The 17,147-nt window shown below is 41.5% G+C and overlaps 1 protein-coding gene across 1 annotated transcript in view; it reads left to right on the forward strand.

Moving 5' to 3' along the window:
* Nucleotides 1-14,037, forward strand: part of LOC144764105 (uncharacterized) — a 117,569-nt gene extending 103,532 nt beyond the window's left edge. The window contains exon 3 of the mRNA XM_078650272.1: nucleotides 1,430-14,037. Within this exon, the coding sequence (XP_078506398.1) occupies nucleotides 2,267-4,840 (2,574 nt within the window). The 5' untranslated portion in view covers nucleotides 1,430-2,266 and the 3' untranslated portion in view covers nucleotides 4,841-14,037. The remainder of the gene's footprint in view (nucleotides 1-1,429) is intronic.
* The last annotated feature ends 3,110 nt before the right edge of the window (nucleotides 14,038-17,147 follow it).

Consider the following 17,147-nt stretch of genomic DNA (forward strand, 5'->3'; position numbering starts at 1 on the left):
TATTCATACAACCTCTGAGAGAAATGGTAAAAGTGAAGAGCATGCAAGGGTAAAGCGGGAGACCACTTAAGAAGCGGGCAGCACCAGGGCCAACTTGAAGGGCCAAGAATTCACTATCTGCAATCCATTTGTACTCATCTGTTTTTATTATTATTTAAATAATTGTGCTTCTTATGTACTTTAATACATTTGTTAATGTTAATGTTATATGGACTTGTAAAGTGCACAGCTTACAAGTCCATAGTTTCCTAACTAAGGCAATATTATAACCTTTATTATGAAAACAGTTATCTGTAGATGTTTAAATAAACTATACGGGAGGAGAAGTTTTAGACATTGTCTAAGTTTCAGGGAAACACTAGGGGAAAGTCAGCCTTTGTGGGCAGTGGTCTGATAATAGGTCCTCCTCCTTTCACTCTAAAATGCACAGTACTTTCTAATATGTCAGTGACTTCACTGATTTGTGAGAATTGTTTCCCTGTGTTGTTGTTCTGCCCTGCGCTTTGCAGGGTATTTTCTAAAATAAGCTACTTCTGTATATTAGTTTATTATTCCTTCCCCAATTACTGCTCTGTTTTCTTCCTCTATATCTCTTTGGTTATGGGTTTGGTGGCTCAGTGGACTAATGCGTCCATTGCAGGGGCCTGTGTTCGACCTCGTGGTCAGAGGTTCAAATTCCGGCGGGTCCACTCAGCCCTTCATCCATCTGAGGTCGATAAAATGAGTACCATTGAGTTGGGTAACAATGAGCATCTGTTATTCAGCGCCAAGAGACCTCTGGGTGAATGTGCGCTTTACAAATACACGATATGTTATATTATCTGTGTGCTGCACGTGGCACATAAAGCGGCATATGGGCATAAATAAATACATAGGGTGGGATGTTTTGGGAGGTATTTATGGAACACCCCTCATTTCCTTGTACTGTTTTGTATGAAATAGCAGAAGGTAGTAATAGTCACTTTACTTGAGACTTAACCCTGTTATGTTTTTACAAATTCACTGAGCGGCATTCCTTCTAATCTTCATTACTTTTATAATTTTGATTAGTATTATGGAGTAGTACGAGACGTATGTTTGCTAGATGTGAACCTCCTATCTACTTCATGTAGTGGAAGAGATGGGATCAGACTGGCCACAAATTGTTATATATACTAATTTTAGTTGTTTTATTGTAGTTACATTGCTTCTACCCCTGTTTGTTTCCCTCTGCCCTCGTTCTGTTGGGAGCAGAACTGATATTTAGTGCTGTTTGTTCTTCCAGTTAATTTAAATAAAGAAGTTCAACTGCTGAAACAGTTTTATTTTACACATCCTTTCATCATTTATGTCCTTTATGCGTATATTTGATTTTGCCTTCATAACGGTTTCAAACATATGTGGAATTGACTTGTAACTCTTTCAAAATGTGTTTTTGTCACCTTAACAGGTAAAACAAATACAACATGAAAGAAAATGGATCAAACGTTAAAGTGTTTGAAATAAATTGTGTGTAACAACAGTTTTTACAAGGTTTAAGGTAAATGCAACTTCCCATGGCAGCAATAAGGTCTCAAGAATGAGTTTGCAGGCACAAAGAATCCAAAACTACAGAAGCATGGTCTAAGATTGTTGCTATGTTGGAAGTGCTTCCAGGAGATGTGATCTTATTTGACTGCCAATACTGCACTTTGGAGAGGCAATATGTGCCTAATAAATTTAAAAGCATTTAACTTTTGAAGGAGCGCTAAACTATTTTGTGTTATACACAGATACACGACCACACTATGAACTAAAGCTTTCCTTCAAAAACGTATAAAAGCATAACATTTTAAATGCCTGGAAAATGTATAAAAGCATGACATTTTAAATGCTTGACTTTGGCACATCGGAATGCTACCAAGATTGTGCAAATGTATTGAATCTAAGAAGGAAGTGATGAACAAGAGATATCGGTTTTAATTCACCATCCACATAATGGAAAGTTCTTATTCATATTTTTAATGTGAAAACTCTTTATAAAAAAAGGATTTCAAAACATAGATCAGGCGGGACACAGAGAGCGGAAGTCATCCAATGTTTTAATTGTGCCAAGGGTTTCATTCTAAAGAAATGCTTTAGGCGACATCAGAAGCTCCACATCGGTGAGAAATCATTGGAATGCACTGAATGTGACACAGCATTGACTTTAAAAGAAAATCTTAATGCAACATCGAAAACTCCAGACTGGTGAGAAACCATCTAAATGTGCTGAATGCAAGAAGGCTTTCATTAAAAAGGAAACATAATGAATCATCAGAAACTCCACACTGGAGAGAAACAAAAAGATAACAATGAATATGACCCGGTATTCATTAGAAAGGGAAAACAAATGAAACACCAGAAAATCCGCACAGGAGACAAACTACATGAATGCACTGAATGTCAGAATACATTCTTTACAAAGGGACAGTTAATTAAACATCAGAAAGTCCATGCAGGAGAGAAACCATATGTATGTACTGAATGTGACAAGGCATTCATTACAAATGAAGAACTAATGCAACATCAGAACATCCACATTGAGGAGAAACCATATGAAACTACAGAATGCAACAAAGCCTACTCTAGAAAGGATCCACTAGTGGAGCACCAGAAAGTCCACACTGAGGAGAAGCCACATGATTGTATTGAATGTGACAAGGCATTCATTACAAAGGGACAGTTAATACAACATCAGAAAGTCCATGCAAGAGAGAAATCATGTATATGTCCTGAATGTGACAAGGCGTTCATTACAAATGAAGAGCTAATGAAACATAAGAATGTCCACACTGGGGAGAAACCGTATGAAAGTTCTGAATGCGATAAGTCTTCATTTACAAATAGAAACCTAATATCTCATCAAAAAGTCCACACTAGTAATAAATCCTATGAATGCACAGAACGTGACAAGGCATTTAGACTGAAAGAACATTTATTGCAACCTCAAAAATTCCACATAGGTGAGAAACCATATGAATGTACTGAATACGATAAGGCCTACTCTAAAAAGGATCGACTTGTGTGGCACCAGAAAGTCCACACTGGGGGGAAACCATATGAATGTATTGAATGTGGCAAGGCATTCATTAAAAGGAAAGAGTTAACACGACATCAGAAAATCCATGCAGGGGTGAAACCATATAAATGTACTGAATGTGACAAGGCGTTTATTACAAACGCAAAGCTAAAGCTACATCAGAAAATCCACACTGGGGAGAAACCATATGAATGTACTGAATGTGATAAGGCATTTATTAGAAAGCAACGGCTTGTTCACCACCAGAAAGTCCACACAGGAGTAAAACCATATAAATGTACTGAATGCGTTAAGTCATTCTTTACTAGTCGAAACCTAATACTCCATCAGATGGTTCACACCGAGGAGAAACCCTATGAATGTAGTGAATGCGATAAGGCGTTCGTTACAAAGAGACAGTTAACGCAACATCAGCATGTCCATACGGGACAAAAACTATATAAATGTACTGAATGTGACAAGGCATACATTAGCAAGCAAAACTTAATGCACCATCAGAAACTCCACACTGGGGAAAAACCATATGAATGTACTGAATGTGACAAGGCATTCATTAAAAAGGAACAGCTATTGAGCCACCAAACAGTCCACACTGGTGAGAAAACATATGAATGTAGTGAATGTGATAAGGCATTCCGTTTAAAGGCAGGCCTAATGAGACATCAGAAAATCCACACTGGGGAAAAACCATATGAATGTGCTAAATGTGGCAAGGCATTTAGTAGAAAGGAATCCTTAACGGTTCATCAGAAATTCCACACTACAGAGAAACCATATGAATGCACTGAATGTGGTAAGGCATTCAGACTAAGGGGAGGCCTAACGCGACATCACAAAGTCCACACTGGTGAGAAACCATATAAATGTACTGAATGTGACAAGGCCTACATTACAATGAATGAACTAACTCAACACCAGCAAATCCACACTGGAGAGAAACCATTTGAATGCACTGAATGCGATAAGGCCTACGCTAGGAAGGATCGACTTGAGCGACACCTCAAAGTCCACACTGGTGAGAAACCATATGAATGTACTGAATGTGACAAGGCATTTATTACAAAGGGAGAACTAACGCAACACCATAAAGTCCACACTGGGGAGAAACCATATGAATGCAATGAATGTGACAAGGCGTTTGTTACAAACAAAGAGCTAATGCAACATCAGAAAGTTCACACAGGGGAGAAACCATTTGAATGTACTGAATGCAACAAGTCATTCTATACTAATAAAAACCTAATAGTCCATCAGAAAATCCACACTGGGGAGAAACAGTGTAAATGCAGTGAATGTGATAAGGTTTTAAGTACAAAGGTTGACCTAAAGCGACATTGGAAAATCCACACTGGGGAGAAACCATATGAATGTACTGAATGTGACAAGGCATTCATTACAAAGGGAGAACTAACGCAACACCATAAAGTCCACACTAGGGAGAAACCATATGAATGCAATGAATGTGACAAGGTGTTTAATACAAACAAAGAGCTAATGCAACATCAGAAAGTTCACACAGGGGAGAAACCATTTGAATGTACTAAATGCAACAAGCCATTCTTTACTAATAAAAAACTAATAGTCCATCAGAAAATCCACACTGGGGAGAAACAGTGTAAATGCAGTGAATGTGATAAGGTTTTAAGTACAAAGGGTAACCTAACGCGACATTGGAAAATCCACACTTGGGAGAAACCATTTAAATGTACTGAATGTGAAAAGGCATTCATTAGAAAGACGCAGTTGACAGCGCATCAAAAAACCCACACTAGGGTGAAAACATTTGAATGCACTGAATGAGACAAAGCATTTGTTACCAAGCAAAGCCTAATCAATCATCAGAAACTAAACACTGACAAGAAACTATATGAATGCTCTAAATGTGACAATTTATCAGAAATGAAAAACTAGTGCAACACCAGTAAATCCACATGGGAAAAACCTTATGAATTCATAGAATGTGACAAGGCCTACTTTGTAAGGCAACAACTAGCACAACACCAAAACATCCACACCGGGTAGAAACCATATAAATGTGCTGAATGTGGCAAAGCATTTACTAGAATTGACTAATAATACAAAAGACACTGCTCACTAGTCTAACATCATATAAATGTACTGAATGTGATCAGGCGTTTAAGACAAAATGTGGGCTATTGCAACACCAGAAAATCCACATGGGGAAAAACCATTCACCTGCCTGGAGTGTAACAGAGCGATTTAATGTGACATCAAAAAATCCACATGGGGAGGAAGCATCTGTTAGACCTGTCAGTCTTAGGGTGGTCTATCCCCAGACCTTTTCCTGCTTACCTCCTCTATTTGCTGATTCTTTATGTTGGTCTTAGGACTCTGAGCATTTTACCACTGATGACAAGTGCTAAAATGCATGTGCTTCTCTCCTAAACATGGTAATATTATGTTAATTGAATGTATAGAGCACACGGTTACCCTGAGGTGTCCTGGGACTAGCTCCCTGATCTAGGCTTAATAGGTTCCTAGTGACCTTGCTGTTGTCGAATTAAGGAAGAGCCTGCTTTTCAAGGCCTTTCTAAAGGTCAGCAAGTTTGTGGCCGTACGGATATTCAAAGAAAGTTCATTCCATGCCACAATAGTTCCTGTGAAGAAACTTCTGCCTCCCCACGTCACCTTTTTTAAACCTAGGTACAACCAAGGATTTAGAATTGGCAGATCTAAGTGTCCTAATGGGTATATAACACCTAAACATTTATTTTTTATTTTTATTTATTTTTAGTTCTTTTATAGCGCTGGAATTTGATCTCCAAAGAGATATCTCCGCGCTTTGTTCTTTCCGAAAACAGAGCTAGACAGTAGGATCTGGTTAGTAGCTGATTGACTCTTGTGGGCTATTGAGTGGAGAATAAGTATGTCTTTAGGCATTTCCTAAATGCGGGCATACTGGGATTTAGCCTAAGAGTGAGCGGCAGGGAGTTCAAGAGGGTAGGGCCTTTGTAAGATAAAGCTCTACCTCCCTGTCTCTCTCTTTTGATCTTAGGGATTAGAAGCAGGGCTTGGTGTTCTGGGCGTAGGATTCGGCCTGGTTGATAGGGCTTAAAAATTTCTGTAAGATATCTGGGACCGGTACCAAACAAGCATTTGCAAATAGTACAACAGATCTTGAATTTCACTCTCTGGCGGATGGGGAGCCAGTGTAGCTTATTTAGTAGGGGACGGGAGGGGGACCTGGCTGGAGCATTTAGGATCAGCCTAGCAGCCGTATTCTGGGCTACTTGTAGTCTTCCCAATTGTTCCTCGGTGGCAGATATGAATAGCCCATTGCAGTAATCTAACCTGCTGATTACCAGGGTTTGTACCAGTGTTCTTCTATGGTGGTCTGCTAAGTAGGGGAAGACTCTCCTAAGTAGGCCAATCACCCTCATGCAGGTTCCTGTAACCTGTATGGCATGATCTTTAAGTACTAGGGGTTGGTCCAACTTAACGCCCAAGTTTTTTAGATTTTCTTTTGGGCATGGAGCCATACCTAATTCAGGGGGCCACAACTCAGGAGACCAGAGAAGTGGGGCATCACCGAAGAGCATGACCTCCGTCTTACCCACATTACACTGTAGGCAATTGGAGGTCATCCATCCGGCAATAGCTCTCATCCCAGCAGCAAATGAGCTTTTCACTTCTGGTGTCATGTTCTGGAAAGGGAATAAAAGCTGAGTGTCATCAGCATAGGATATTGGTGTGAACCCATTTTCTCTCACAATATTCGCCAGGGGGGCCACATATACATTGAACAATGTGGGGCTCAAGCATGAGCCCTGTGGAACCCCCTTTGTGAGCTCCCTGTAGATGGAATTGTGGGAGCCCAGACGAACACTTTGTGAGCGGCCTGATATAAAGCTTTGTAGCCATGATAGGGCCACTCCATCCACTCCTACCCCCTCTAGACGACTGATGAGGATGTCATGGGACACCGTGTCGAAGGCAGCGGACAAATCTAATAGCACCAGAATCATAGAGCCTCCCCTATCTTGTGCCATCCGGATGGTATTGGTCACGGAGAGGATAGCTGACTCTGTGCTATGATTTGGTCTGAACCCAGATTGAGAAGGGTCCAGACCGTCCGCTGCCTCGATGAATTTGGACAGTTGACATGCCTCTCAGTCATCTTACTCAGGTGGGGTAGGAGAGATATAGGGCGGAGGTTGTTAAGGTTTGACCATGGTAACGTGATGTTTTTTCGAACAGGGTTCACGACTGCCTTTTTCCAGTCACTAGGAATCTTTCCTTCTTTAAGGGAGAGATTGATCAATGATTTAAAACTCGGAGCTAGTAGGCTTCCTAGAGAAGCCATCATCTTAGCAGGTATCAGGTCTGTAGGAGAGCCAGATTTTATTAAGTTACGTAGGGTGGTAACTTCTATTAGGCTGATCTCTGGGATTGTAGTAATAGTAATCCTGTTATTTCCACTCTTGACTAACTTGGGACTAGGAGAGCCAATTGTGTCTCTAGTGTTTGCTGCCTTGGTGATTTTTTCATAGATTAGGTCAATCTTATTCTCAAAGAATGTAGAAACATCATCACACAGGGTTTGGCTTAAATCATCCGGACTTTCGCAAGCTATAGGCTTGACGAATGTTTGCAGGATTTTATAGAGTTCTCTAGTAGAGTTTCCTGCCTCTGTTATTTGTTTCTCCAGTCTGTTCTTCCTCGCTTTTTTTAATATTTTTAAAATAATTAGATTGTGCCTCTAGAAAAAGTATTTTGCTGGTTGATGTATGTATTTTCCTCCACTTTTTCTCCAAACTCCTGCATTTTTGTTTCTCAGCTCTTAACTCTTCTGTATACCATGCTTCTTGCTTAGTTTTAGGGCCTTGCTTCTGTAATTCTAGTGGTGCAAGTAAGTCAATAGCTTCCAGGAGTGCTTTCTGAAACTTAGCAAGACTTTGTTCAATATCGTCTTCTTCCGAGAGCGTGGGTTCTATCCATACTTTTTCTAATTTTTCTAAAGTTATTTTGTGCCATTTCCGCTTCCATATTGCAGGGAGACGGTTTTTTTGTGGTAGGTGAGGACCAAGTAAATTAAAAGTTAACATGTAATGATTTGACCAGCTAATGATGATGGGAGGGTGGCAGATTATTTTAGGGCAATTAGTTAAAATTAAATCGAGTGTGTGACCACCCAAATGAGTAGGGCCCTTATTCTGTATTTGGAGTCCTAAGCTGGAGAGATCACCAAGTAGAGACTTGCTATCAGGGTGATGTGGAAGATCTGTATGAATATTAAAATCTCCAAGGAGAATAAAATCTTCATTGACTCTAAAATAAGGGGCTAATAGTTCCATAAGAATTAGGGAAAAAATCAGAGCATGAACCGGGAGGGCGGTATACTAGTGCTCCTTTCCATTGTAGTTTCGGGGAGAGGGAAAATCTGAAAATCATTATTTCCATCTGAGCATTGCACCGTTGATCGAGTATTGAGACATTTAAACTCTCTTTATAAACAACAGCCACACCGCCCCCTACTTTAGTCATGTGGCCTAGATGCATAATCTTGTATCCGACAGGGATTCCTAGCATGATAGCGGGGATAGTGTGGGGTTTTAGCCAAGTCTCTGTAAGAAAGCAGATATCTGGCTTGTCTGTGTTTGTGAGATCCCATAAATGTTGATGATGTTTAGGTAGGGAACGTATGTTCAATAAAAAACATTTAAGTCCCGGATACCTCTTGTCGGCAGCATAATTAGCAATAGGCGTATTGGCTCCGTGGGGCAAAGAAGGTGTCTGATAAGGATGCCCAGCCGCGGCTATAATGAAAGTGCCAGGTGAATTATCTCTTATTAAACATGTATGGGCAGCTTGAAAACGACAGTTTATACAGTAAAAAGGACCCTCGAAGTTCGGCCAAGGCTATTATATACAATTGGCAGTAGTACTCGGGACTAGACTAAGGAGCTTATCTCTTGTATAGGATATGATAGTTCTAACCTGTGTATCTGGGGCTTCAGGTGTTGGCGCCATGTCCCTATGTCCCGTCCTGTCGCGGACGGGCGCAGACGGGCTTTTCTTCGGCGCTTCCTAGGCGCGCTCGAAGGCGCCCCCTGCGTGCAACCGCTGCGCGCTAGGTAGGGAGGCGTGGCTAAATAGCCCCGAAGACGGTGACGACTAGAGCGCTGACCTCCGCTCTAGCGGAAGTGAAATTTTGGTATGCCTGGCTCTTACCTGTCCGCCCTACGCTCTACGGCTATAATTGCTGAGTCGGACCGGGGTTGGCAGGCTACAATATCGAGCCCAGGCAGTGCGGGGGAGAGTGATAGGAAGTTATATGCAAATAGGTGCAATTAATAAATGTGGATTATCAAATCAATCCTGATATAAAACGATTTTAAAATCAATCGCCAATATTATAAAATGCCAAAGTTTAAAAATACTTCCTAGCTCCTCGCAGCCCTCGCAGTCAGGGCAAAAAGACAGTCTAGCGTCTTCCTTTATCATCGGGCGAACAGCGGATCTGGGAGACACTGCCACCGCCTCCTACCGCAGCCACTCGATGTTCAGTCCAGTCTAAATGGCCCCGAAGACGGTGACGACTAGAGCGCTGACCTCCGCTCTAGCGGAAGTGAAATTTTGGTATGCCTGGCTCTTACCTGTCCGCCCTCCGCTCTACGGCTATAATTGCCGAGTCGGACCGGGGCGGGCAGGCTACAATGTCGAGCCCTGGCAGTGCGGGGGAGAGTGATAGGAAGTTATGTGCAAATAGGTGCAATTAATAAATGTGGATTATCAAATCAATCCTGATATAAAACGATTTTAAAATCAAAAACCAATATTATAAAATGCCAAAGTTTAAAAATACTTCCTAGCTCCTCGCAGCCCTCGCAGTCAGGGCAAATAGACAGTCTAGCGTCTTACTTTATCATCGGGCGAACAGCCGATCTGGGAGACACTGCCACCGCCTCCTACCTCCATGTGAGTGACTTAGAAGAATCCCAAGTTATGTAGTGTCTTGTAAGCAATGCACAGTGCATAAACATTTTTCCTGCTTTTCACTGGCAGCCAATGCAGTTTTTGAATAACATTTCTCACCCAGGTAAATGTGGGTGTGTGAGAGTAGTCTTGCTGCAGTATTTTGCAACACCTGCAGTTTTGTTAGGTGTTGCTGTAAATTCAGATATAGGCTGTTGCAGTAGTCTAGTCTGGCCATAATTAAAGGTCGATGTTACACTTTTTGGGGAGTTAGGAGGAATAAAATCTAAGATTGTTTCGATCTTTCTAAAAATAGAAAAGTGGATGAAGTTAAAGCGTCAACTTAGCTAGAAAAGCAGAGCTTGTTATCTACGATCACTCCAAAACTTTTTATCTTTATCAATCGGCTTAGTTAAACAGCCCAACTCTTCTGGCCACCAACTTGGAGACCAAAAAGAGGGATAATTTTCGAACAGTTCCACCTCAGTTATGTTGAAATTCAGTTTAAAGCAGTTACTGCTCATCCAGGTGCTGACTGCTGCCATACAGTCATGGAATTGTTTTCCAATGGTACTCGGCTGATTTGTAACCGCCACTACAATCTGAGTATCGTCATTGGTATATACACAATTGGCATATTTGATTTACTTATAAGTGCCTTGTAAAGTGGTATACCATATACCCAGTGCCTGTAAATTAAATGCTTATGGTAAGCCTGCAACCCTGATTGTGCCTCCCACACAAGTAGCCTTTCAAACCTGTCTCAGGCCTGTTATTGCAGGCCCTGTGTGTGCAGTTTACTGCCACTCCGACTTGGCATTTAAAACTACTTGCTAAGCCTTAAATTTCCCTGTTACTACATATAGGTTGCTGCTAAGGTAGGCCATAGGTAGCCCATATGGCAGGGTGCTGTGTAAGTAAAAGTTAGGACATGTACTTTTAATCTTTACATGTCCTGGTAGTGACAAACACCCAAATTAGTTTTTCACTACTGTGAGGCCTACTTCTCTCATAAGTTTACATTAGGAATTCCTTAATAAACTTTAAGCTGTAATTCCTGTTTAAAAAGCTGTAGCTGTGCCATGTTTTATGTATTTGAAATATTGATGGTAAATGCTTCTTACTGGTAAAGATAGATTCAACATTACTATTTTAGAAATGCCACTTTTAGAAAGTGTTATGAGTAGACGAGGGAAACCAATTTGAATTGGTCAGGTACCTTGGGTACGTATATTTTATACAAACAGTGGTCCCTCACAAAACAAGGATGAGAAAAAGGGGAAAAATATAGAAATGCAATGAGATCTATATTAGTTTGTCTGTCCGCACAAGAATACTTTAATATATTTATATTAAAGAAAAAATCAATTGGAACACAAACACTTACAATTTAAACAAAAGAGGAAAGAGAGGCTCAGGCATTCTTTACTGCTAGGAGACAAGTAAGCAGTTTACTAAGCTAATATGAACATAAACACCATAGCACAATTCATTGAATAATACATACGACAGTGTCAAGGTGTGTACAATCGACGTAGTTTTGATCCATTAAAAACAAGTTCCAAGGATCATCATCAGGACATAGGTATATATGCTTCAGGCTAATGCATATGGATCATTCACAGCAGTAAACCAGGTCCCATAGGGGACTGATACTGGAGAGGTAAGAGCAATAGCGGTTGCCACATGGAGGGTACCTCAGCCAAGCAGAAACCCCATTTCTAACAATGGTGATCAGCGGCGAGGATAGGACTTGTGTTTGTGCAATACCATAAAGTAACTCATTGTTCACTACAACTCTATACTGACAATTTGAGATTTTTCAGTTCCCCCCAATTGGCTTTTTAGTTTTTTGCTAAACCATGTCTACCTCTGGAGAAGCAGCACCTGCAACTGCAGTAATTAACTTTGAACTGGCCAAGTTAGATTCCTACACTGTGGCTCAGTGTAAAGAGTTTTGCAAGGAGCTTCAAGTGTCTATGAAAGGCTAAACCACGAAGGTGGATCTGCAGAAGGCTTTGAGAGCCTGGGAAGAGGTCCAGGATACAGGGTCTGAGGTCTCAGAAGAGGAGAAGCAAGAAATTATGGAGGAGGATGAGGTGCCTAGATAATGTGTTGGAACTGGCTGAGGAGAGGGAAGCAAGCATTAGGTCTAACGCAGCTGGTGCCCCTAGAGCAGGCAGCAGCATTTCATTTGCCAGGAACCTGTCCTCAGGAGCTGGAAGGCAAGAGGGAAGAGAGGAGGCTCAAGCTGGAGCTTACCAAAATGCAAGCTGCTCTTGAGGAGAAGAAACTGCCCGTGAGCCTAATCTAAAGGAACTGGACATAAGAGCCCTACAGCAATCCCAAAATGTCCACTAGTGAAACCAGAATTCGTATTCTCAAAGACTTGGGGCCCGGCTATGTGGTAGGAGATAATATAGCTAAGTGGTTTGAAATATATGAAGCGACTATAAGAGTGCACAAAGTCTCAGAGGAGACTTGGGGTGGTAGTTTATGGCGGTACATATCCACAGTGGGGAGGGATACACTCATGACACTAGAAGTGGGGACCAGACATTCTTCACTGTAATGAAGGCCATCTTAGTAAGTTTGGGTTGAGCCCTTAAAAGTATAGGCAATCGCTCAAGGCCAGCCTCACGCTCACATCAGAGGCCTGGATGGATTTCTTGGATTATACTAGTAAGGCAGTGAAGGGCTGAGTGAGGGGCAGTAAGTTTAAGGATTATTCAGGGCTGTACAACTTGATTTTTAAGGAGCCCTTTCTTGGTATTTGTTATCTAGAGTTGCGCCAACACCAGGTTGATAGCAAGTTTTCTGACCTCGGGAAGCTTACTGAGGAAGCGGGTATCTGGACCAGCATGAGAGTATCCAAGAAGGCTTCTGAGGGGGAACTCCCAAAAGAGGGGTTAGAGTTCCGAACAGAAGAAGGGGGAGACAAAAATAAGGAATTCTCTTTAGGCCTCTAAAATAACCAATAAGAGAAAAAGTCCCATTCATAATCCGGCCACCAGAAGAAAACCTACCCAAAAAGAGCAAAACCTGCCACTGGTGGAAAAGTTCCAGGGGTGGTGAGTATAGTGCTGGGGGAGGAGTTTGTCCCAGTTAATGCTGGGAAGTGTAGTGGGGTTACCATAGTGTCCCTGGGTGACAGTGAGATGGTTCCTAAGATCCAAGTGGCCTCTAATACTACAAAGTTTAGGCAATGGGTCACCGTCAATGGGCAAGGTATGGAAGTGTAGTGACGTCCCTTTTGGACCCACTGTGGTTGTCCCTTAATTTCACATTTTAGGCGAACTCTGCTTTGCTTGGTCGTATGTCACATATTTGCTTTTGCGACATTATTCTAGGAATATGCTGTACATGTTGCTTGTTATTTAGTGGCTCTTCTTGGGATACAGCCTGCACATTTCATACAAAGCTAGACGGAATACATAGCAACATAGGGTATTCTTTTGCATTATTCATTCAACCACAGCTTCTAATGCTTAGACATAACATTGGTGCACAGATGCATTTTCCAACACAGCAGTTATTATTATATAAAATGTAACCTGTCTTCTTGGTGGTCAGAAAGGAGTATTCCGGCGGTGAGGACTGTGCTGGAATGATTGCATTGCTTGACATGCAGCCCTGTGCAAGCTGAGTTTATGTTCTTGATGCGGACCACCAGACTACACTATCAATAGGGTCTTCGGCTAATTCCAGAGTTCTTACAAATAACACCAACACTGTGCTATAGGGTCTTCGGCTAATCCCAGAGATCTTACAAATAACACCAGCACTGTGCTATAGGGTCTTCGGCTAATCCCAGAGATCTTACAAATAACACCAACACTGTGCTATAGGGTCTTCGGCTAATCCCAGAGATCTTACAAATAACACCAACACTGTGCTCTAAGAGTAAGGATAGCTCTAGATAGATAATTTGCCATGGTCGGATATTTATCCTCTTTTTGTGTAATGCTGGTTACTTTGTTTTATCTTAATTTGCCTAATAATCGCAGCACATTTGTTACCTGTTAGACTACGATAGTTTCAATAAATGTATTGTAAACAAACGTTATGTCTTTCTTGTGTCTACCATGGGCATGCATGAGTGAACAGCGAAAGTGGTAAGATCTGTTTCCACGGTTCCCCTGGGGACCAGAGTGTCATGTTCGAGGTTGCCGAAATCAGTTGTTACTGTGGAGAGGTTAGGAGTTCAGGTGAGGCACTATAAGCTAGTCTCGGATTGGACTGACAGGTACTGATGTTGTAGACAGACTGAGTCCCTACATTCTGACGTCTTGTCATTATAATACACAGTCCTGCTTTACCAGCAGGATCCGTGCAACAGAGGCTCTGAGGGATACAGGTGTCAGCAGGACTATGGTAAGGAGTCAGCCGATGTCTCCTGAGCATGTGATATCCAATGCATTCCACCAGGTTGTGGTGGCTGACAACAGAGAGTGTCAGTATCCAGTGGCCCTTGTTCCATTTGAGTGGGGGGGGTTCAGGTCTTCTGAAATTTGCAGTGAGCCCTGCCATGCCTGTGGACTGTTTGCCTGGTATTGACCTTGCACAGACTACCTGGAAGGAAGTGGAGCTCAAGGCTCATTTGAATATTTTGGGGTTACCTGAGTGGATCTGTGCCACAACAAGGTCCATGGTAGCCCAGGATGACACTTAAAACGCTGGAATAAGGGCCCAGCCAGCTGCTATGAAGGGGAAAGGCAGAAGTGTAAAGACGAAACAGGTGTATACAAAAACGATAGCTTATTGTACAGCAGCACAGTACAACAGGACTGTTTAATCCAATGTATTCTAATAACGGACATGTAGTCAAGTGTTCCAGAATACAGATTTACAGTGGAACACTTGACACTCTTAAACAAACACTAACCTATTAACATGCAATAGATAAACAAAGCATGTTATACAAAGAAAACTCACTCCCTTACATAATACTTAAAATTACCATCCATAACAAGAGGGCATGGGAAACCAGCCCCTGAATGTCTCCTGGCTAGAGTAAATGGGGCATCTGCAGTGGGCGCCCTGGATCCCGCTAAGGAGAAGATGGCTACCCTTGGTGACCTTTCAGAACTTGCCGAACGGCATGTAGAAAGAAGACCAACCTTTGTCCGTCACCATCACTTCAAGACAACCTTCATGAGAAAATATTTCTCTAAAAAATTCAACAATAGCCTTAGAAGTCATCTGTGGCACAAATCTAACCTCTGGCCACTTAGAATAATAGTCAATCATGATAATGGCGATAACGGCTTCCTGAGGTTGAGTGCTAAAAGGACCAGATATATCAAAAGCCACTTTCTCCCTAGGTGAGACCGACCAGGAAACTGGATTAAGTAGAGCATGAAACACTATGAGCATTTTATCACTTTTCAAACACACCCCGCAATCCATTGCCAGCCGGTCCAGGCCTTGAAAAATCCACTCGCAATCGCCAGTGAGATTTTATCAGGTAGAGATATTTTTAGCATTTAGTGGTCCGTTAGGCTGGAAAAAACAGGTGTTCTGTTGATTCAGAAACTGAATGCGCAATAACGACGCCTATAAATCTTGTTTTTGTCTTGACACGTTTGCTGTCTGTTCAAGGACAGAGGTCAAATGCCAGTTTGTCTTTTTACTAATTGTTGCTGATCTGTTCCTGGAAAATTGTGTTTACTTTTCTTTCTCTTATTATAGTTAGTGCTTTTTGTCAAGTGAGCTATCTGACAATAATTGTGAAGCAGAAGCCTGTAAAATGTCAGGTCTTTTTTCTAACACAAAATTTAAACAGCTTGTAAATAAATAGTACAAGTATTTCAAAATATATCAAGAATTATGAAATAACTTTTTTTGTGATTCATAAGTGTGATGCAAACAAAGGTTTACATAGGAGCAAAACAAATCAGAACACTTTACTTGTTGATGTGCAAATGACAAATATTTGCAGAAACTCTATTTCCAACCATTGTACATTATATATTTTTAAAACCACATGATCATTGGGAAATTCTGTTGGCATTTCAATATAAAATCTGCTGATTGCAAATGACATTGTGATGCTACTTTATATTTTAGTTATGTATTTATTAAAAGTGACAGTTTTTAAACATGATTTGAGAAATATCCCTGCCCACACGCTGATGACAATGCGGTTAATGAACTGAGGCAAATCAGCTGTCATTTGTATCCTATTTGTGGCTAGATGTGTATTATATATGGAGCAAATGTTTAGTCTATTAAATCAAACAATATAGTTTTCTCTGCAGCAGACATGCTGAACTTGCACATTTGAAGGTTCTCTCTTATGTGATAAAGAAGAAAATGGCGCCTCAGTGCATTAAAATACCTGCCCAGGATCACATAATTTGAAACCAGTTTATGGGCGAAGCGCATTATAATTATGTTGAGTAGATTATAGTCACTAGACCTGCCTGTCTAGTAACATTTTTAGGGTTTTTTGAGGCCTGAGGTATATCATTGTATCCAATCCAGGTCATCAGAAAACAGACCTAACCAGTTTCTTCATTAAAGATATTCCCAGATGTCACTGGTGAGCCAAGTCCAAAATCCGTCCTCACATTCCAGCAGGAGGAACACTTTCCCCCCCCCTTGAATAATAAGTCACCTTCCCTAGCCAATTCTTCTGAAACTATGAAAAATGGTTGTGTTTGAGTGAAAACACTCTTCTCTTTAGGCCTCCCAATTACTAAGTACTTATTAATCATTTGCAAATTGTCATCTTCCTCCATCTGTTTTTCCATGCTTCCTCTGACAATCCACCCGGATTAGAAACGAGAACAGACAGCGCGGAGGAAACACGGTGTGTCTGTTACCTTTGGGAATCCACAACTTGATGTAAGATCCATTGAATTTACAAGACACCACTCGCATTAGATGGATAAAACCTGATAACTGAGGTGTTTTGAGACTGCTGACTAATTGGTTTACATCAGAATTACTCTGCGTGGGAATCAGAGCCCTGGCTATCCTCAAGACAAAGGATTATGCCGTGTTTTACAGCCTAGAATTACTCAGCTTTGGAACCAGAGTCCTGGCTATCCGCAAGACAAGGGATCAAGCTATTTACACAGCCTGGGAGCACCCTAGGTGTGCAACGAGAGGCTGCTCACTCGGCCCCTCCCTGCCCCCAGTCCTGACGAAGACCCGCAGTGACCCA

This window comes from Lissotriton helveticus, chromosome 6 (assembly GCF_964261635.1).
Source record: "Lissotriton helveticus chromosome 6, aLisHel1.1, whole genome shotgun sequence".
In the NCBI taxonomy this organism is placed as follows: Eukaryota; Metazoa; Chordata; class Amphibia; order Caudata; family Salamandridae; genus Lissotriton; species Lissotriton helveticus.